The sequence below is a fragment of the Danio aesculapii genome, chromosome 16 (genome assembly GCF_903798145.1).
Source record: "Danio aesculapii chromosome 16, fDanAes4.1, whole genome shotgun sequence".
NCBI classification, from domain to species: Eukaryota; Metazoa; Chordata; class Actinopteri; order Cypriniformes; family Danionidae; genus Danio; species Danio aesculapii.
Window position 1 is genome coordinate 37,283,436 of NC_079450.1, and position 23,301 is coordinate 37,306,736.

The 23,301-nt window shown below is 35.0% G+C and overlaps 1 protein-coding gene across 3 annotated transcripts in view; it reads right to left on the reverse strand.

Moving 5' to 3' along the window:
* The window catches only part of col14a1a (collagen, type XIV, alpha 1a), a 281,087-nt gene that overhangs the window by 48,561 nt on the left and 209,225 nt on the right, over positions 1-23,301 (reverse strand). For all 3 annotated transcript variants that reach the window (XM_056474872.1, XM_056474873.1, XM_056474874.1), the window contains exons 33-36: positions 23,066-23,175; positions 10,852-11,010; positions 4,508-4,585; positions 2,078-2,164 (exon numbers count right to left, since the gene is read on the reverse strand). In XM_056474872.1, coding sequence (XP_056330847.1) covers positions 2,078-2,164; positions 4,508-4,585; positions 10,852-11,010; positions 23,066-23,175 — 434 coding nt within the window. The remainder of the gene's footprint in view (positions 1-2,077; positions 2,165-4,507; positions 4,586-10,851; positions 11,011-23,065; positions 23,176-23,301) is intronic.

Here is a 23,301-nt window from a genome sequence, read left to right on the forward strand (position 1 = left end):
GAAAATTAAGGGTTAAACTTCAAATAAAACAAACAAAAAAACATAGTTACTGTAGTTAAACAATGGTATGTAGGTTAGCAATAATGCTAAAGTAAAAGTATGCCAGTAAACTTTAACGTTAAAGTAGAAAAATAAGTTTGTCAGCAAAACTATGTCAGCTAGCTTTAATGCTAAATTTGCTGGCCAACTAAATTTGCTCCACAAGATGTAAAGAGCCCCTATTTTGCCTATTTATACTGTGGTAATGTTGAATGTGGTAAAAATGAACTTTAACCCTTTATTCCCCATAGCCAAATCTCCGTCTGTTAGTGATCATCATCTTCGCGTCATTATCAGTCCCCTGATCCCCTGTGCTCCGCTTGTGTCTCAAGGGAAAGTGCGTACACATTTTACAGTTTACATTTTTATCTGGAACTACATATTTGGTGATGTACTGTTTCGACGTCGATGCGTTGACACTAAAGATTTTAAACTAACTTGATTCATTTATTCGACTCTGAGTCGACTAATTCGCTAAAGAATCAAAAGTTTTAAACATGGTGCACTTTCAGATTTAAACCTCAGCTGGACGTTTTCATTCACTTATTGTTGTGTTACACACTGCATAGAAGGTGATATTCAGAAACCTATAATAGGGGCTCTTTAATGCTAATGGATAACAGTGGAAATGTCAACTGAAGTATGTCAGTTAGCTGTAATGCTATATAGCAGATCTGTCGAATGTGTTAATACTAAATCGTAACAAAGTTTGTCAGGTAAAGTATGACAAATAAATTTAATGCTAAAGCTGCCAGTTTTTCAACTAATGCTAAAGCCTAACAGTGAGTTTGTCAGTAAAGTATGTCAGCTATCTTTCATGTGAAAGCATACTGTAACAGTGAGCTTGCCAGTAGAAGCTCATCAGCTAGCTTTAATGTGGAAAAAAATTACACTGAGATTGCCAGCTAAAGTATGTCAGCTTTAATGCTAAAATCTAACAGCAGGTTTGTTAAGCTAACTTTAATGACGATGCCAAGATTGTCATCTTAAATGTCAACTAACATAAAATATGAGTTTGTCAGATAAAGAATGTCATTACCTTTAATGATAATCTATGATAGCAAGTTAACAGCTAAAATATGTTAGCTGGCTTTAATTTTAAAGTTTAACTTTGAAAGTTTGGATTGTAAACCAAAGTATACCAACTGTAATCACACAGACAATCACACAGACAGGACACAGATTGTATAGTTAAACCATGATAACCACAAATTTAACAAGTTTTTTATGCTAACTTAACATTTTGTAAGGAATGAAAGTGAATTTGCCAGCTAAATGTCATCATCTAAAGTATTAGCTAGGTTAATGAAATTGTCAGATAGAAAAGCTTTGGTAGACAAAAGTTTTATTTTACTGTAAATGTATTATTCTGGGCGTCAAGGTGGCACAGTGGGTAGCATGATCACCTCACAGCAAGAAGGTCACTAATTCGAGCCTCGGCTGGGTCAGTTGGCATTTCTGTGTAGAGTTTGCATGTTCTCCCCGTGTTCACGTGGGTTTCCTCCAAGTGCTCTGGTTTAACCCTCACAGTCCAAAGACATGCGGTACAGGCAAATTGGGTAAGCTAAATTGTCCGTAGTGTATGTGTGTGAATGAGAGTGTATGGATGTTTCCCAGTGATGGGTTGCTGTTGGAAGGGCATCTGCTGCGTAAAACATGCTGCATAAGTTGGCGGATCATTCCGCTGTGGTGACCCCAGATTAATAAAGGGACTAAGCCAAATGGTTGGTTTTGACATCTTTAAATATTTTTATTAAAACCTGATCATATTGTAAAAAAAAGAGTCAAGAAACTAATCTCTCTCTCTTTGTCTCTCTCCTATTTTGTGTTGTAAATCATGTTTTGTACTAAAGCTAACAACAACTGTCACCTCAGCACTCACTGCCACCAATGTAGTTCATTTATAATTGGCTAAAGTAATTACAAACCCTGTGTTACAAATCTCCACAATCCACCCACTGTGATCAAGTTTACCAAAGCCATTCTGAGTCTGGATATATGTGTGAGCTGAAAGCAGTGTTTGTTTGCTTTTTTTTACCGGTGGTCCAGAGGGTCCAGGTGGTCCTTTGCTGTCCTGAGCACAGGTGCAAGCATGGGGCATGGCAGGACAGTCCTCTTCTACTCTCTGAGGAAAACACAAACAAAACAACATGTCGTACAACATTTCAAACACCAGACTATTTCCTCCCTAGGAATCTAACAGAACTTTATTTGTCCAAGTCAACCAAGGGTGTCTGTGCAATTCCCTCAAGTCATTAATTCGCAAGCGCACAAGCACAGCAAGCGATCTGGAGATATTGTTCTTCCTATCCATGGAGGACCAAGTCTATTTGTCTGCAACAAGACTACATAATTGAATTATTTGTAGAACAGTCATGGATCTTAAAAGTTAGGGACAATTGCCAGAATGGCTGGTTTGAAAATCACTAGCAGAACATTCTGTCATGCTTCAGACGAAAAGAGGCATGAAGAGAATATTTGAGAACATTGACCATTTTGATATTATTAACATAAAACTGCAAGACATTAATATTAAGATGGTAGCAGAGAAGCTTTAAAAAACAGAAATTTGTCAGCCAAAGTATGTACATTAGCTATAAGGCTAAAGTATCACTTAAAATTTTGTCAGCTAAAGTATGTACATTAGCCATTTTGCTAAAGTATGACTGATATTTTGTCAGCTAAAGTATGTCAATTAGCTTTAATGCTAAAGCACAACTGAAAGTTTGACACAAATTCTCTCAGCTTGCTTAAATAATAAAGAACTAAATATTTGTCATTTATATGGCTAGAGTATGAAAGGTAGCTTGTTTGCTAAAATGTCAACTACCACAGTATACAGTAGCCTATATGCTAATGTTGAAGTGCTGCAGTATATCAACTATCTACAATGTTAACAATGCGAACGCACAAAATTCTGTTAAAGTACGCTTGGTTTTGTAACAGATTATGAAAGTAAATTTATATTTAAGCATATAGGAGATGCTTTTATATGAATGATTTACATACAGTATGTGAACGAACAAGAGGTTCGGTGCCTTACTCAAGGGGAATCACCTCAGCTGTAGTATTGAGGGTGGTGAGAGCACTGGTTATTCACTCCTCCACTTACAATAAATGCAGAGACTCAAACTTGCGACCTATGAATCCCACTTCTAAGTCTCTAACAATTACACCAGGGCTGTCTCCAACTTGCCCCAATTTTCATACTGAAGTATGAAGGCAAGATTACCACCTAACTTTAGTTAGCTTTTTTGCTAAAATAGACAGTACTCTAGAGCAGTGTTTCCCAACCCTGTTCCTGGAGGTACACCAACAGTACTTATTTTGGATGTCTCCCTTTTCTGACCCATTAACTTCAGGTGTTGGAGTCTCTTCTAATGTTCTGATGAGTTGATTCAGGTGTGTTTGATTAGGGAGAGGTTGAAAATGTGTACTGTTGGTGTGCCTTCAGGAACAGGGTTGGGAAACACTGCTCTAGAGCATAGGTCTCAAACTTGATTCCTAGAGGGCTGCAGCTCTGCACAGGTTTGCTCCAACCCTAATCAAACACATCTAATATAAGGTCTTCAAAACTACTTGAGACTATTAAGCAGGTGTGAGGAGGTGGCTGGAGCTAAACTATGCAGAGCTGCGGCCCTCCAGGAATTGAGTTTGAGACCATTGCTCTAGAGCTATACTGTAGGTATTATTTAGGTATTAAAGTGTTTTTTGTTTGTTTGTTTGCTTGTTTTTATGCACCATGTGTCTTAAGTAATATAGCCAAAAGAAAGAAAGAAAGAGCCCACTGAAAAGTTAAATGCATGTCACAACAATCAATGCATCAATAATAAATTCTAACTGACTTTGGATTTAGATCTAATCACTCAAATGAATCTGCTAGTGGTTATTTTTTGGAGAATATCCAAACTTGATAGTGGTAGAGTAATAGGAGTGATTGTAAGATAGCAGTGTTTTTTTTAAAGGCATTTGACAGTAAATCATGAGGTATTACTCTCAAAGTGGACATCTTTCCTCAGAGGCTATTAAATAGATGACTTCATATTTGACAAAAAGGGGACATCTTGAAAATAGACAATCAGTGTAAATAATCTGTATGTGAAGTTCTTCAAGAATCAATTTGGGCCCTATCCTGCTTAGTTTGTACATAAATTACTTGCAAGAAGTCTGTCCTTCTATTAGTATTCAAATGTATGCTGATGACCGTTTTATATGTGCATGCGAAAAACAAACAACAGGCTGCAAACTACTTAACCAAGGCATTGGTACATGTTTCTGATTGACTCTCAGCATATCATAATGATCACTTAATGTGCTAGTCGTATTTGAGTTTCACATTGCGCTTAGGATTGGATTTAAATGTCTGGGCCTTACAGAGACAGGGTATTAATGTAAGCTGATTAACATGTGGCTTATATGATTTCATAAAGCATATATTAATACAAAATACCAATTGATGGGTTCTTACCAATCCTGGTAGTTCACAGCACTTATCCCGGCTGGCCCATGATGTACTGCAGACTATGTCAAACATCTGGAGTTGAAACTGTAGATAGGACCATACAAACACATATAAATCTGTTAAATTGCAGGCATTCATTTAGCAAGATGTGTACATGGTTTATAAATCTAATCAACACAAATACATAATGAAATAATCTAAACCAGCTATGTCAAATTTAGTTCCTGGAGGCCCACAGCCCTACAGAATTTAGTTCTAACCATGCTTCAACACACTCAAGCCACGGTCACACTGGACTTTTCTCCCCATAGACTTCCATTCATGTGCAGGTGAATGCGTCAGACCGGAAATGCAAGCTTGTGCGACAAGTTTTTCTACGTTACGTCTAACCTGCGAAATCGCATTACTTGACTGGCATCACATCGAGGATCAAAACATGACCTCTCTGGACAAAAATGTAAAATATGGAGCAATCGCTCGCTTTTTTAAATCTTTAATCATCTTGTTTAATCCTGCAACAATCTCTAGTATGACTGCGGCATTATATGTGGATTTCAAACAAGCCTGAACGACTCAATTCGTTTGATCAGGTGTGTTTGATTCAAGAGTTCGCACTTACAGATAATTGACATAATAATTTTGGGGTGCTGTCCACGGACATCACTTTGAGCTCAAAAGGACACTAACTCGTGTTATTCCCCTTGTCTGAAGAGAGAGTGAGAGGGGTCTGAGTGCAAGCAAATTAATTTAAAAGTGTGCAGTGGTGGTGAAGGGATGCTAAGGATAACGGCGTAGGACATACCTGATTATTTATAGGGGCTTGTTCTAGTGCTGATTGGATAATTATAAGATTGTCAATGATGAATTAGCCTGGTCACTAGCTACGTTTTCACTAACCTATTTTTATGTGCTTTTTGGAGATGCGCATAAAAAAATCAGCTAATGGAAACGCCAAGATGTGCATAAATTTTGAAAATGTGCATAAAAAACATGTGCGCATAACTGATAAACTTTTTATTCGATAAAAAAAGATGTGTATAAACTGCGATGGAAACACTTTTACCGAACAAATTCCAGTATGTGCATTAAAAAAGGTCATGTGATTTTGTTATAAGAGATCATGTGATGATGAAAATGTGCGTAAATGGACAAACCAGCAGCTGAGCACATTGTAAAACATCTGAAATGTTGTTTTGGTCATTCTGAAATGCCTTAACCATTTCAGTATTAGTGTTATTATTTTATTTATTACCTTTAGAATCAAGAGCATCTGTGCTCCGCGTCTCATGCCTTCAAACGCCACCGCACATTCACTGCGTGTCAGGATTGCCTTCTGAGGTGCAAGTCATTTATAAATGAAGAAAAGATTCACACAGCTTCTCCTATTGCAGCAAATTCCTGTTTTACTGTTGATATTTGGCACCAGGTAATCAAGAAGTCAGGATTTTGTTCTCTTTGGCTCGTTGGATGGAAACGCTGCTTTTTAACACATCTTTTATGCGATATTCCAGTTTCGCTCATAAAGTTAATTTGCATTTTTGGATGGAAACATAGCTACTGATATGCTTATGTTCCACTCGAAATTTGTTTATAAAAGTTTATTGAAGCTGCGTCCCAAATGGTACACTATACACTTATGCACTTACACACTCAACAGCATATTATAAGTATGTAGTATTGTTCTAAATGAAACACTAATGTTTTTTTTTAACTAAGCGGAAATTCAAACTGTTTTTCGGATGACGTTTGACGGTTGCCAAATTAGTGAAACGAATGACAAAAGTACCAACTAATACCTGACATGAGTATAACATCATTCACCACTGGGAGAAGCTAAAATCACTCGTAGGAGAATTTTGCTCTCACAATTAAAAATAAATACAGTAATCCAACATGAGCACCCGATAGCTCTGCCCCTTCCGCTACGTGAGCAAAGTTGCAACTGTTGAGTGCGTGAAGTGTCCAACATTCCACGCTTCATTTTATTGGTTGAATAAGTGCATCATCCGGGTATTTAAAGTGCACTTATTCTTTTTAGAGTTTTCAGTGTGAACACTACTTACAGTATTTATACTAAATGACAAAGAATAGTGCATAAGTATGTGATTTGGGACCCATCTTTAGGGTTAAATCTAAACTGAGCTGTGATGTGACCCTCCAAGAACTTAATCCGACACCCCTGATCTAAACAATTTACAACCAAGCTCAGTACATACCTGTAACAACGTTTTTAAACACACTAGAGTGTGAGCATGCAAAATTATGTCGATAAACAATGAGAATCAGAATTGTTTGCCAATTTTGGAGCAATTTAAAGTCTATTCAACCAACATTAGCCCTACATATTATAATATTACTGTATTTTTGTTGTTGCTTTGTTTTTGTTTACCATGTTTGAGAAATAGCTACACTAATAATAATAATAATAATAATAATAATAATAATAATAATAATAATAATAATAATAATAATAATAATAATAATAATATTCAGAATTTAAGCAATTTTATGGAATTCATATTTATTGTTTTATGTTTTTAAACTTTGCAAATATATTTAAGTTTGTATGTCAGAAGTAATCCATTTGACATTGTTTTATTACTACTTTATTATTATTATTACCATTATTATTATCATTTTCCTTGGGCTTAGTGCCTTTATTCGTAAGGTTTAGCGACAGCAGAATGAACTGCTAACTTATCCAGCAAATGTTTTACACAGCGGATGCACTTCAAGCTGCAACCAAATACTGGGAAACATCCAAACACACTCATTCACACACATACGCTACGGCCAATTTAGTTTATTCAATTAACCTATACTGCATGTATTTGGACTGTGAGAGAAAAACGGAGCACCCGGAGGAAACCCACGCAAACACAGGAAAATTGACCTTCTTGCTGTGAGGCGACAGTGCCCAACCACTGAGCCACCATGTTGCCTTTAAGGTTACATTTAGTTTTGTTCTTATTTAAGATTTATATTTGTGCTTGTTAAGTGTAACCTAATTTCATCAATTGTGATAAATGTATGCTGATTCAAGGATGTTTAAACAATTGTATTGGAACACAAACATACTGACATAAGATTTTATTAATACTAATGTCATGACTTTCTCCGCCACTTTAAGATATTCAAAAGCCTTAATTAATGCAAGTGTAAACAATGCCCTTTTAAAGACCAGGAGACACCCTGCAATGAGTCTGAATTGACAAATGATGTATAAGCTCAGTGTTGCGGATGAACGGAATCTAAGTAAGCTGATGCATTTACTTACAGCTGTGCCTGAGATTTTTCTGATTATTTGTTTGGGCTGAATGATGGATTGTAATAGGTATGTTTTGTTTTTTCAACTTTTTTGCTTCAACCAAACTCACATTACACCCCCTACCAGCATAATTACAAAGACAATTAGTCTCATCAGTTGTTCTGGCACCCTCGAGGGAGAGTAAAATCAGACGCACTCCTACACCATTAGACATAATGATCCACACATCCAGAAGAAAAAAAAAAACAGTCTGTATTTACCATCTTGAATCAAATGCCATGCTCTGAATTCCACATCGTAATCTTTATAGGGTGTCTGAAAGGACGATTGTGCTTTTATTCTGGGAGTTTCAGACCATCTATAATAATTATTAGACTCCAAACAAAGACTCATTTCTGCACTTGTAGACTGAGTTCATTGTGTTTGTAATGGACAAAAGCTTGTCCTGTTTTTGGGTTAAATGGATGATTCTTTCAGGCTCTGCTGAGTCTCGTTTTTTAGAATCGAGTGATGGGCAGTGACCAAGTATGTATTTATACCTAACTCTACTTCAGTACATTTTTTGAAGTGTTTGTAGTTAATCTGTAGTCATTTTTTTTTACTTTTAGACACTTTTACTTTGCTACATTCTGAAAAAAATACTGTACTTAGTAGATTCTTTTAAAAATATTGTGGAATTGTTATTGTTAACTGATCAGAGAGATGTGATGGTGGTGTCTAATTCATGAACAGACAGAATCTTGTCAGTTAAACCATTAAATCTGTCTCAATGAACAATAAATGTGTGACTTGCACAGATCCGTTTGCAACTTTTCTGGAGTAAACAACTCAAATGGTCCATTCAGAGCAAGTCTACAGTTCATGATTTAGTGATTCAAAAGATTTGTTCAAAGAGAGTTAACAGTTAACAACACACAAATTGATACATGATCCATTCAGAGCGAGTCTACAGTTAACTACTCACTGATTCAAATGATCCTTTCAGAGAGCATCTACTGATAAAGATTCACAGATTCAATGATGTGTTCTAAGCAAGTTTACAGTAAATGATTAATTGATTTCAATTATCCATTCAGAGGGAGTTTACAGTTAAAGATTCACTGGTTTAAATGATCTGTTCAGAAACAGACAACTATTCACAACTCGCAGATTCAAATTATTCATTCAGAGTGAGTCTATGATTTAGTGATACAAAAGATTTGTTCAGAGAGTCTACAGTTGACAACACTTATTGAAATGATCCATTCAGAGCGAGTCAACAGTTAACTACTCACTGATTCAAATGATCTTTTCAGAGAGCATCCACTGAAAAAGATTTACATATTCAAATGATTCGTTCTAAGCGAGTTTACAGTAAACAATTCATTTATTTTAATTAACCATTCAGAGTGAGTTTACAGTTTAAGATTCACTGATTCAAATAATCTGTTCACAGAGTTAACAGTTAATGACCCACTGATTAAAATTATCCATTCAAATTGAGTCCAGTTTAACACTCACTGATTAACATAATTAATTCAGAGAAAGTCTACTGTTATAGACCCACTGATTCATACAATACATTCAGAGTGAGCCCACAGATAACAATTTACTGCTTTAAATGACCCATTCAGAGCAAACCTACGGTTAATGACTTACTGATTGAAATAATCTGTTCAAAGCAAGTCTACAGTTAACTATTGACTGATTCAAATGATCTGTTCAAATCGAATCTATACACCACTAATTCAATTCATCCATTGAGAGTGAGTCAACAGTGAGTTAACATTTTACTGATCTAAATGATTTAAATGATTCATTCAAAGCGAATCTGTAGTTAATGAATCTCTTATTGAAATGATTTGTTCAAAGTGTGTCTAGAGTTAATGTTCTACTGAATCAAAATATAAGAGTCTCAAGCAAAAGATTCGTTGATGTTAGAAATTGATATAAAAGGATTAGAAAATTGTCTAGGACTGAAGGGCAAAACAAATTACCAATGACTTGGACCAGACAGAATCTACAGACCTTTTTTGCCATTTCAGCTGAGAATTTTGTAAAAAAAAAATCTGCAAATTTATGCAGAATTATTTTAGGAGTATCATAACTAAAAACTTTTATGAAATAAAAAATAATAACATTTTTAACTTTGATTTAATGTTTACAATGCAAATCTGTTTAGATCCACTTATTTGGTAAACAAAGCAAGTCTTTAATACAATATATCTACTAAAAGACTACTATTACTTTACAACCTGTATTGTAAATAAATCAAATGAACACTTTTATATTAGTTAATATTATTACTGAAATTTATTTAAAAACTGAATAAATATAAAGGAACACACATTTACACAAGCAAATAAATAGAATCAATGATAGCTTAAAATCTGCAGAAGTTTGCTGATTTCTGCGCACATAAAATCCGTGTGGGCCTTCCAATGACAAATTTTTATATTTATAATTGTAAATGAAAATCATATTTAGGCCATGACTGTCCCGTTTGAAAATGAAAGTATCAGTAAAAGTTCGTATAGGCTGACTGTATGAAACACATAAGTGGGTAAATATTTGTGTACTGACATCTGAAAAAGATACATTTTATTTAAGAACCAGATATAACATTTAAATAACACAAAATAATGCCCATGCATGCATCTAACATAATATTTAATATGAGTGCAGTATCTTTCCTATTAAATGCTAACACATTTTGCACTTACACATGTTTTTATATTGTATATCACATATCAACACATATTTTGTATGATATTTACACATTTTTTCATTTTTTGATATAATAAATCCTTATATATAATTATATTTGCAATGTTTTATTATTTACACTTGTTTGAATTATCATTAATCCTCGCTATGTTTATCAGTTCATGAAAATAGTTATGTATTTATTAATTGACGATTAAATGTTAATGTTTTATTTTATTATTATTAAAAAGCTGTTAAAATGGTCATGGGTCATTTTAATTCAACAGGAGGGTTAATACTTTTGCACTTTGACTCAAGTAAAATTGAAAAGATAAAGTAATATGTTATTAAGATATCTGTTAGTTTATCCGCTTGATTTGTGTACTGAAAGTCTTACCGGTGCTGAATTGTCTTTCCGTCCTCGCGATCGGACCATTCGCCCCAGAACCTCCACTCCATCAATGCTGATGTTCCCTGCGGCATTGATAGATTTCTCTCCAACCGTCTTGCAGTCGATCACCACTTTAGCAGCGGTTTTGCTGATGGCCACATGAAGCTGGATGAGACACGAAGAGACACGTAAGGTTTAATGGCTAATAGGGATGTTCTGATGTTTATGGAGGATAACTATTTGAGTGATATGGTGAATAATGTTGAGCGTTAAAGAAGATTAAAAAATAAATAAAAATAATAAACTGAGAATTGTTGCGTTAAACAGACAAACAGCCTGCTTTCCTAATTATTAATAATAATTTAATTATTAATAATAATAATAATAATAATAATAATAATAATAATAATAATAATAATAATAATAATAATAATAATAGTAATAATAATCATAAAAAGAAAATAATTATCCAGGCAATTTAAGCAAATGTAATCAATTAACAATTAATTTAAGGTGTTTGAGCTATGTTAATTATTATTATGATTAATTATTATTACTTTTACTGCCACAAGCTTAAATTCAAAGGATATCTACGATGGAAGAGCGGAAGAGTTTTTTTTTTTTTTTTTTTTTATACCTGACCATTATTTCATATTTCAGGCATGACAGGATTAAATATTTAACTGAAACCAACTCAAGTCTTCACAGAAATTTTTCATTTTCTAAGACTTTCAAGTAATCTTAGCTAATCAATTAGGTGAACTAATGCACATCAGTGAAAATAAAATCAAGCTTTTCATACCTATACTCAGTTCTGTCCTGATTAACATTGTGCTTAACCCAGGCTGATTGGAAATTCGTGCCTCAGCCTATTTTTTTTTTTTATTTATTTATTTTTTTTGCTCTGGGTACATTTCATTGCACGTTTCAGATGACAAATCAACTAGAGGATGCTGTCAACATTTTGTGAATCTGAAATGTATGGTACATTTCAGATACACATCTTTCTTGTGCACATCCCTGAGAAGGCAGGGCTTGTCATACAGATCACCTAAACAAGTGAATCACCAACCTAAACCCTTCTCTAAACCCAACCAATAGTGTTTATTTATTTATTTATTTATTTATTTATTTATTTATTTATTTATTTATTTATTCATTTATTTTTAAATGTAAGAGAAAAGTGTACTGTGACCAAATAGATTTACCTTGATTTTACATTGCTTTTATCTCTGCAGTGGAACCATATGTTGAACCTGAGTGCTCTGCATTACAAGTACAGCAACATACAATGTGAACTACTGTGAAAATTGACCAGGCCAGAAAAGTTGTCCATATGGAGATAGACAGGTGAGACAAACATATTCGATTACAAATCATACACACTGTTAAGATATGTTGTGGTCTTTGTTTTGTGTTGTGCAAAGAACTGCACAAAAACAATCATTTATTTGTCTGTAATATAGCCCTATAAATATAAGTTTGAATTATCAAATATCAGTTTGGAGTTTGACAACCTCAAACTGAATGTGTCTCACACAGGTAAGTGGACTTGACAAACCACCTACAGAAAACACACTTTTTTTTCGCTCTGACACCTTCACAGACATTTGCACCAGTTTTGCACATTTGCACCAGACACATTCTTATAAAAAATACACTATGCATTTATAAAGTGAGCTTCACACAGGGGAGTGGGCTTGACAAACCACCAGTAGAAACACTCTTCACTCTTTATAAAAAACACTCCCTCTTACTCTTGAACTTAAATCTATGAGCACTAACAATTCCTTTTTATAATTAGCACTTCCTGCATGTATTACTTCTTCTATGAATCACTGAATGTCTCCTCAATTAAGTCTCTTTGGAAAAAAATTGTCTGCTAATTGACTAAATGTAAATGTCCATCACATTTTTGTTGTTTTTTCCGAGCTGAGTTTTTTTTCTGTTGTTATCAATAGAAAAGACACATTTTTAAAATGGAGCCAGCATAATAAATCGTAGTTAACAATTAACAGCAATTACACAAAGTCCTTTTTACGGCAATGCTTGAAAACTTCTACTGTGGGAGCAAGGCTAAACTGAATAAATCAATTTCTATTTTACAAAGTATAACCCATCTGCCCCTATCCCCAAAAAAGAAAACAGCCAAAACTCAAATTAGCTTGAAATGTTCACAAAAAAAGTTACAAAATTTCCCCAAATACAAACAAGTTTTAGTAAAATACAGTATAAATTCTCAACTTTAAATTTCACCAAAAAGTAATGTTTGTCAGATGGACGAGCTCTTAATTTTCACTGTTACATCCATGATGTTAAGTGTCTAAGAGTGAGAGTAACAGTGAAAAGTTTAACATTGGTTGGAGTGAGTGTGGATCAGTCCACTGCCTTCACAACAACACACCAAATTCAGTTAAAAAATGTATTAACAATGATAAAACAAAAACTGGGAAGCAAAAAAAGACTTCAGGAGGGGGAAAGGCCAAAAACAACAAACAAAAGCACACTCTAGCTAGTTAGGAAGTGAAACTGTCTAAACTGACAAAGTAAAATAAGTTAACAACAGAAATGCACACAGTAACTCCCTAACTAAACATAAACAAGAAAAAATAGGGATGGCTGACATGAAGTGAAGTTTATTTATAAACTAATTCTGAGAGGATTACGTGCTTATGATTGCTTGCGGCTGGTCTCGCATTATCCAATTTATGATTCACCAATCAGACGATTCCTAAGCCACTATAAATACCCTAAGTTCCATATAACAGCCATCTTCGTTTTGAAGAATCCTCCTCCTTTCCTAGATGGGTGGCACGGTGGCCCAGTGGTTAGCACTGGTGCCTCACAGCAAGAACGTCACTGATTCTAGTCCTTACCAAGCCAGCCGACATTTCTATGCAGAGTTTACACTTTCTCCCCATGCTCACGTGGGTTTCCCCTGGGTTCCCCGGTTTCCTCCCACCGTCCAAAAACATGCAACTTAAGTTAATTGACTAATCCAAATTGCCACCATAGACATGCTCCTAGTAAGTAGTCATCTCTTAAGAGCAATTACTATCTGTTCATTAGTTACTACAACAGGGGAGTTGTCCAGATCTACCTGAGCTCAAACTCCCCTCTCGCCTTGCAAACGGGAGGGAGCCCCGTGCTTAAATTCTTTATAACATATTTTAACTTCAATAAGTTAACCACCACAGCAACAATACACTTTCATAACACAACCAGGCAGGAGAGACACCACACTGTGGAGGCAAGCTTCATTGTGACTTGTAACTGGTCAGCTTTTTAGCTCGCAGGGCAATGAGCAGCAGGTGCAATTAATTAACCTCCTCTCCTCCACAGCTAGCTGAGAAACAGCTAACAGAAAGAAAGAGAGGGAGAAAAGACACCAAACACAACAATACATTCAAAACACTATAGAATGTAACAACCCTCAACACGTGCCCTAAGTAACGTTTAGCGGATTCCCAAAAATGTAGGCTGAAGCATGTATTCCCAATGAGTCTGTGTTGTATTGTTTGCTATTGTCAGCCACAGAGCAGAATACAGCTTCATGACTGAACTCACCCAGCTGTCCAAAACCACAGCAGCACAAGCTAATATACAAAGTTAGCCAAAGTTCATATTTGTGCGTCAGAGCAGATTTCAGTATGAGACAGCACACGTCGCCTGGTAATGGATTTGGGGTCTAAAACTCAATTTTCTCCAGTTCACTGGATGCAATTGTAAGCGCGAGTATGGCTGATAGCAGACTCAGACCAAGCTCATTATCGTCACGTCTCACATTAACGTCAATTATAAAGCCTTATGAAGGGAGGCTGTTTAATACTCACAAATTAAACTTCTCTATCAGGGCGGTGAAAACAGCCTCAGACAGATGGAATTCACTTTCAGTCTGGCAAATGTGGTTTTTAATACTGAATATCACCAATCATTTTTTGGGAGCGGCAGGTGCTTCTGCAGTGAAAGCCAATTAGACTGTGCATCTGCAGCAGAGATGGGCTGTTTAGGGAGAAATGGCTCCATGTGTTTAACCTGAGAGTGTGTGTCTGGACTGCTCTGGCGATGGACATGATGAGCTGTTAAGCAGGAGTGAGAGGTCAGTTTTGCTCCTGTTTCTGCTGGTCACATCTGCCTCGAGATCAATTTCAGGATGAATCTGTTTTCAGCATGATGAACTGGCCTGTTTCACACTTCAGGCTTCATGACTGTCAAAGCCAACTTATCCTGGCCACCTTTTAAACATTCACTGATTGGCTGTACCGTAGTTTGGATTTTGTTTCAAATGGTGTTCTCTTTAAAACATATAACCGTGCTTATCTCCTTCCTGCCAGGCAGCTCTATAATTTGATGATTTTCCAGGCCTCCACAATTTGAAAATCAATATAAATGGATAGAATGGGCGCGAAGTTTAGAGAATAAAAAAAAATATTTCAGAAATAACACTTTAATTTACACTAGATTTAAGAATTAAATGTTTTAAACATTTAAATGGTACAATCAACTAACCAATAATATATAGATTAAGATTAAAGTGACATTTAAAGGCTTAACTAGGTTAATTAGTTTAACTAGGCAGGTTAGGGTAATTAAGCAAGTTACCGTATAACGTTCTGTAGACTATCAAAAAAAATGTAGCTTAAAGGGGCTAATAATTTTGACCTTAAAATGTTTTTTTTTTTTTAATTAAAAACTGCTTTTATTCTAGCTGAAATAGAACAAATTAGACTTTCTCTAGAAGAAAAAATATTATCAGACCAATATTAGATATCAGACCAACTGTGAAAATTTCCTTGCTCTGCTAAACATAATTTGGGAAATATCTAAAAAAGAAAAAAAAAAAAAAAATCAAAGGGGGGCTAATAATTATTACTTTAACTGAAAATATAAAATTAAAATGACTCGAGGGCCAAAAAACTTGATCGGGCACAGACACAGACACACACATGCAAAGACACACGTGTTTGTTTTCATTGTTATTATACTGTGTAAACTGGACAATACCCAACCCTCAGAGAAAACTAGGTACAGTTTTACTCTCTGGGAAAAAACAGCAACAACTAGTTTTATGGCAAAAGCGGCAGAGCCAGGCAAGCATTACAGAAAAAGCCCCTTTAAGGCCAGTCAGTTCATCCCATGACCATATTCTTATTCAAGCCTCAGGCACCTGAGGTCCTATAAATACAGTCCAACTAAATGGAAAAACAACTTTTTGATAAAACTAGATTTCCAATCAATAAAAAATCTTACAATAACATATTATTATAAATTGTTTCTCGTACGTTCAAATTATGCAAAACAACATTGCTGTTTCATATATGGTATACAAATAGGATATTTTTGTTTGTTTGTTTGTTTGTTTGTTTGTTTAATTATAAGCCCAGACTGGACATTTAAATTAAAATTAGGAAAGGACTGGTACAACTTCAACAAAAGCAAAATAGTGTGTAAAACAAAGATGTGTATTTAGAGTAGTGGCACATTTTTTTCTGCTTCACGCTGCTCAAACAAGTGGCAACAAGCAATGGTTTTTGGCTTTTGCTGGATTTGTGTGCACTAGCCATGTTGTTTAATGGGTAGGTGTGAGAATATCTAGTATGCTCAATGTCTTTGAATCCAAACAGCATACTTATGGTTTTTGGTCTTGATTTTGATACATTTATAAAACTATTCTTTATAATACAAATACTAAAACTTTATAATAATAATCAGCTTAGAATAGAAATACAGAAAAGGTGTTTTCATTTTTTAAAACATGAGAGAAAAAGGATCATGGAATTATTATTATTATTGTTATTATTATTATTATTATTATTATTATTATTATTATTATTGTTATTATTATTTTATTATTATTATTATTTTATTATTATTATTATTATTATTAGTAGTAGTAGTATCATTGCTATTTTTATTATTATTATTATTAATGTTGTTGCTTAATTTTCTATTTATTATTATTATTATTATTATTATTATTGTTATTATTATTATTCATTCATTTATTTTATTTTCAGCTTAGTCCCTTTATTAATCTAGGGTCACCACAGCGGAATGAACCACCAACTTAACCAGAATATGTTTTACGCAGCGTATGCCCTTCCAGCTGCAACCCATCTCTGGGAAACATCCATACACACTCATACACTACGGACAATTTAGCCTACCCAATTCACTTGTACCACATGTCTTTGGACTGTGGAGGAAACCCACGCGAATGTGGGGAGAACATGCACACTCTACACAGAAACACCAACTGACTCAGCCAGGCTCAAACCAGCATCCTTCTTATTGTGAGGCGACATGACTACTTACTGTGCCACCGCATCGCCACTATTATTATTATTATTATTATTATTATTATTATTATTAGTAGTAGTAGTAGTAGTAGTAGTAGTAGTAGTAGCAGCATTGCTATTATTATTATTATTATTATTAATAATCATAATTAATTGATTAAATTGTTTGTTTATTTATTTATTTAGCTTTTTATTTGCTATTTGTTTCGCTATGCAATTATTATTTAATTATGTAAGCACCTTATAATATAATAATTATATATAAAAGCACCTTATATATTTTAATCATTTATACAACATCAAGAAATGCAAGCACCAATGACATTCAAACGAACCAAATGGTAGAATATTAAACAACATTATAAATACACCTATAAAAAGTGTGCAATTGAAAAAAAAACACATTCTAAAGATGATCGCATTACCTTTCTTTCTAAACCTCCATGCCTTTTATGCCATTTATGCACAAACACAGTCCGCTTTGTCGTGTTTTGCACGGGTCAACCTGTTTGTTTCAACATTTCCTCAACAAAAACTATACACTGTGCTCACCTTGATCGTAAAAGCATGGAAACACCAGCAAATAACAGGCAGAAGATGAGCCTCTGAAATATCTGAAGCGTAACAGCAACCCTTGCGACCTTGCAAAATGACAACCTCCGAGCGCTGGCTTTAGAAAGTGTGGAATAAGTCATGGTTGGGTTGAGAAGAACGGGACGTTTTTTTAATAGAGTCCCGGACCCTCGGCTCACATCATCAGGATCTCTTCCAAGTCGGGGGTTTTGTTTAAAAGCTGTCATAACAAGTCAAGCCAACTGTGAGTTGGTCGGGGTCAGCGGCATTGAGGACAGAGAATAGCTTTACACTGTGGAAATCAGATCAACTCCCAGCTTCAGCCGCAAAGCCCTCAATATGAATCTCATTAGCAAGCAGACTCGCTCTATAAAAGAAGATTATATTAGTTTGTGTGCTGCACGCTCACTTAAATGCAAATAGAGAGGAATTGATGTAGCATGGCTTTGTTTGTGTTTGTTACTCTATTAAACAAATGAGACTTTTTGGTTATTTATTTATTTATCTATCATTTGGGTCAGTCTCATACAATGTAGTTTTTGTTCAAATTTGGAATAAAAAAAATTGGATTTCCTCCCATAAATGCTGATGGTAAATGTCGGTTCTGACATACAGTTGAAGTCAGAATTATTAGCACTCCTGAATTATTAGCCCCCCTGTATATTTTCATAGAATGAAGATTATTTCACACATTTCTAAACATAATAGTTTTAATAACTCATTTCTAGTAACTGATTTCTTTTATCATTGCCATGATGACAGAAAATAATACTTGACTAGATATTTTTCAAGATACTAATATTCGGCTTAAAGTGACATTTACAGGCTTAACTAGGTTAATTAGGCAAGCTAGGGTAATTAATTGTCACATCCAACACAGGCTTCTGAAAACGTAATATCGCGGATGTTTATGGAGACCACGAATTATGTAGCCGGGGGTACGTATGGCTGCAGTTAATTTTATTTAAACGAACGCTACAGGGTGGTATGATGCTGTTCCTTTTCGCGCTTACCGGCTGACAGCTTACCCCGTATGGAGGGCTTTCCTGCTGCAACCAGTTTGTCCAGTTAGCTCGTCGTGTACTTCGGCGCACTTGAGACACAGAGAGGAGATGTCCACGAAGATGACATCGGGGTCCGGGGAAGAGCGATTCCGGAAATCAGGTAAGACAAAAACAGAATCCAAAAAAATAAAATGAACGAGTGAATAACAGGGTGAGAATGTGGTAAAATCTGAAAACGTGGTAAAAATTAGACGAGGGCTTTTCTTTTTCTGGATGGCTTTTGTTAATCGTTGGTTGGGTTTTAGAGAAGAAAGTGGGTGGGCGGGTCAATCGATAAAATTGGTTGGGTTTAGGGAAGGAGGAGGGTGGGTCTGTCGATTGGTCGGCCGGCCAGTCAGTCATCCAGTCATTCAGCCAGTCAGACAGACGCTCGGTCGACAGCGGCCTCTAGTGGGTTTATACAAGAACAGCGGGAGCGAACGGCACTCGCTAGAGAAATTTGAGATATGAAAAAGCGCATGCAGCGGCCTCTCGTGGATTCGCGAAAACAAAAGCTGCAAAAATACGTACCTCCCGGGACATATTGTGTGGTCTCCAGAAATGTCTACGGGACTATGGTTTCAGAATGAGCCTGCGTTGTTCACATCAGACACACCACATTTACATGTTAAGTCACTGCAAAGACGTTAAAAGACATCCTGCGGCGCAATTCACGCTAATGAGGCTGCACAAATGATATTCGCACCACATTAACCAATCAGGAGCCTGCTCTTGTATGGATGTGATAATGACATAGCACCTGTTGTTGGTGTCCCGAGATTAAATCCTCCTGCCGACACCGGACTACAGCTCATCAGACTGGGTTCAGTCTAAAGCACCGATAAAAGCTTCCAACATTCAGGTACAGTTTCTGGAGGAATTTATGAACTCACAGAGCTCAGTGCACCTCTGAATGTATCTAGTGGACTCAGACATGGCGCCAAACAAATCTATGCTGTTTTTCAGCCTTCCTAAAGCACATAAAGCACAGCTACTCTTTCAAAAAAACAATGTTAGTCATTTAGCAACGAAACTAGAGCAGAAGCCCTACCCATGACATGAATCCGCAAAGTAAATTTTACATGCAAATGAAGCGAATTTGATGTGCGAATGAAGCGAGTAAACTTAAACATAAAAATGTTCATGCATCTATTTATGCGCAAATAGCATGATTTGTTTGCGCAATTCACGTCTGGTGTAAGCACCCCATTAAACATAATTTAGAAAAAATTTAGAAAAATTAAAAAAAATAAATAAATCACAGGAGGGCTAATAATTTTGACTTCAGCTGTACGTGGTGATAATAAAGAATAATTTGGCATATGTCCATATGCTGTTTTTTATATATATACACAAGCCTGAAATAAGTCATACCCCAGGCAAATTCTGACTTCAAGTTTTTGTGCAAATGTACATAAAAGTTGAGAAATACATATATTTTCCATGTACATCATCTACTTGTTTTTTGTCAGAAGCCTGCACTATGAAAAAAAAAAATAACATTTGCTGTTTGTTCAAATTACTTGTTAAAAATGAGGTGAAACAACACAATTCTTGATTTTTTGGGGCGTTTTTACTGTGCATGTGTCATTTCCAGTCAAAAATCCTTGCTGGTTGAATAAAAGTAACTTTGAGACAATATAATAAAATTTTATTAGTTTTGTCTCAAAAGTCTTTTAATTAAATGTTAATTGAATAAATAACTTCAATAATAATTCAATAACGCAACTATGAAAAATGGTTTCAAATGAGGGGAAAAATCTGTAATTTTTCTATGCAAACAATTAAATTAGGAAGTCAATTTAGTTCAAATTAAGATGTGAAAAATCATTAAGTAAAAATGTGAGAAATAAAATTAGATTATGAAAATTGTATAAATGCATTTAAACATGTTAATGTTCATTGTCAAGTGTTATTTTAGCTTGGGTAAATCTAAAAATGTAACAAGCATGTTTTAAGCATGTTGTATTTTCAAAAACAGCTTTTCAGTTCTAGTAAAAGGTTAGTAAAAATGTAAGGTAAAGCAGCCTAAAGAGACATGCTTGTTGTGTAACTTGACATTGAAAGTAAGACAAAGTAACAATGAAAGTTGACTTCAGAAAACTACTGAACGATCCATTAAATAAAAGACAGGTGACAGCTGAATTCTTCAGCGAAGGGATCTAAATTCTGCTTATGCTCCACCGTTTCGATGAGACGCGCAGTGATTTATTTATTAATTCTGACGTCGAGTCGGTGCTGAAGTAATCTGTATTAATCTTGACGAGCTCTGCCAAGAGGGATTACCCACAAACACATCATAAGTGGCGTCAGGAGAAAAAAAGACCTGCACATAAACACACACACACACACACACACACACACACACACACACTCTGCATCAAAGGTACAACACGCTTGGCAAGAAAAGGGAATTATAAGCAAGCCTGGAATATATCAGAGAGACTCTTGAAACGGCTGGAAGAGTGATAGAGAGCTCTTCAGCTCGACACATGTGAAGAAAGAACACAGAAAACTGAACAGGACAGGGCTTTCATAAGCCATTTTCATACTGTCAGAACTCTGTAGAGCCAACCCGGGTGAAATCATAATTGATATTCCCTGTGGACGCTTTAGAGTCATGGCTGACAGAATCAACTCCTGTCTGTCACCGATTCACACTGTGCACTTGTTGTTTTGGTTCAATTCTGTATAAAATGTTGGTTGTGCAATTTAAAACTGGTCAAAATAAATATGCAAATAAATCAATCGCATTGTTCAGTCAAAGACAAGTCATCTTACTTTGGTTTGTGGAATCAAGTAAATTTGCAAGAGTGACTTTATATACAGTCAAAATTATTAGCTTGGTATTAGCAAAATTATAACATACTTAAAAAAATCATGTTTAACAGAGAGAAGATTTTATTATTTTATTATATTATTTTATTTATTTTTTTACAGATTTTAATAACTTTTTTTTTGTCTTTGTCATGGTGACAATATTTTTCTACTTATTTTACAAGATACTAGTATTTAGCTTAAAATTTGCTAGGTAAATTACAGTAGGTTGATTAGGCAAGTTATAGAATTTAAAAAATATATATTAAGGGGACTAATAATATTGACCTTGAAATTGTTTTCAAAAAAAATGAATGGCTTTCATCCCAGCCAAGCTAATAAGACTTTCTAAATAATAAGACTAAGTAATAAGACTTTTCCTGGAAAAAAAAGGGAAATGTACACCATATGTACATTTATACAATCACTATATTTTGTTTTTTTGTTTTACTTAAGAACGTACTATATCCTCCTGAGACCCTGCCCATTGACTTGTGTCCTCTGTAGTGGACCTTGTGTTTTCATCAATTTACTTAGAATTTTTTGGGCTACTCTGTCAAGTCATGTTGTACTGTGCAGAGGACAACCTGGGCTTTCTAGTGATACGTCATTTGATTGGCTGGCATGCTAGGAACCACTTCTTACACTGCATCCAAAATGACATACAAAAAAGCACATTTTATGGGAGGAAAGAGGTATGTAAAATTTTGCTTTTTAAATGTTTTTTACTATTATTATTATATATATTTGTTAATTAAAGTGTGTGGAACAATAAATTTAGCTTTCAAAGCTGTTTACCTGTTTGTGTTTCAAACTATCATTCTTTTTTAAATGTCAACAATAGTGAACACCAGGACCATCTTAATATAATTAATAACTGCATGTTTTAGGAGGCAGAACTAAAGCAGAGAGAATTCTTTATACGATAGTTGAGGGAGACTCTGACAATCAGACAATCAGACAATTACAGACAATTAGAGAATGACAATCAGTTTTAAATCACTTTTATGTTAAATTTGTTTAGGATTAACATCACTTCTTTTTTTTTTTCTTTTTTTTTAGTTCGGCTCTCTTTCAGACTAAAGTGTTCCAGGAATTTCAATACAAATAGAAAAAGTGGCTTTTGTAAATGTAGCTGTGTCCAAAACTATATGAAAGCAGGTGAGAATGAGGCAAAGCAGACAGCTAAAATGTACTAAAAAACATCAGTGGTGTTTAGATCTGACAGTCAAGGCACAACTATAAAGAAAATGAGGTCACTTTCTGAGGGAAAATCAGTGTATTCAGCTGTATTTGGTCATTTGGAGCACTGGCTGATTATGGCATTAATTAACATAAACGTTGGTTACTATAATCCAAGTGTTTCCTAAGTCCAGCATAAATCATGACTTTCCCGAAAAGAAAGAGAAAACCTCAGCCATGAGTCCGAAACACAAATGACTGTAATCGCGGTCATAGTTGGATCAGAAATGAAAGAAAAAAACTGACCTTGTGGAAACTGCCATAGAAAATCTTCTTAATTTCAGGTCCTTCGAAAGTCACTGTTTGAAATTCTCCCTTGTAGTCAGAATTGAAGAAGGTTAATGTTTTCCCTCCATCTGAAAATAAGAGACAAAACAAATTAGAATAAGTTTGTTACATCTTTTATGGTGGCAGTTCTTAACTGGTCTTTCAAGACTGAGATTTTACATAAAGCCATCGTGCTGTAAATTCCACAACTATTT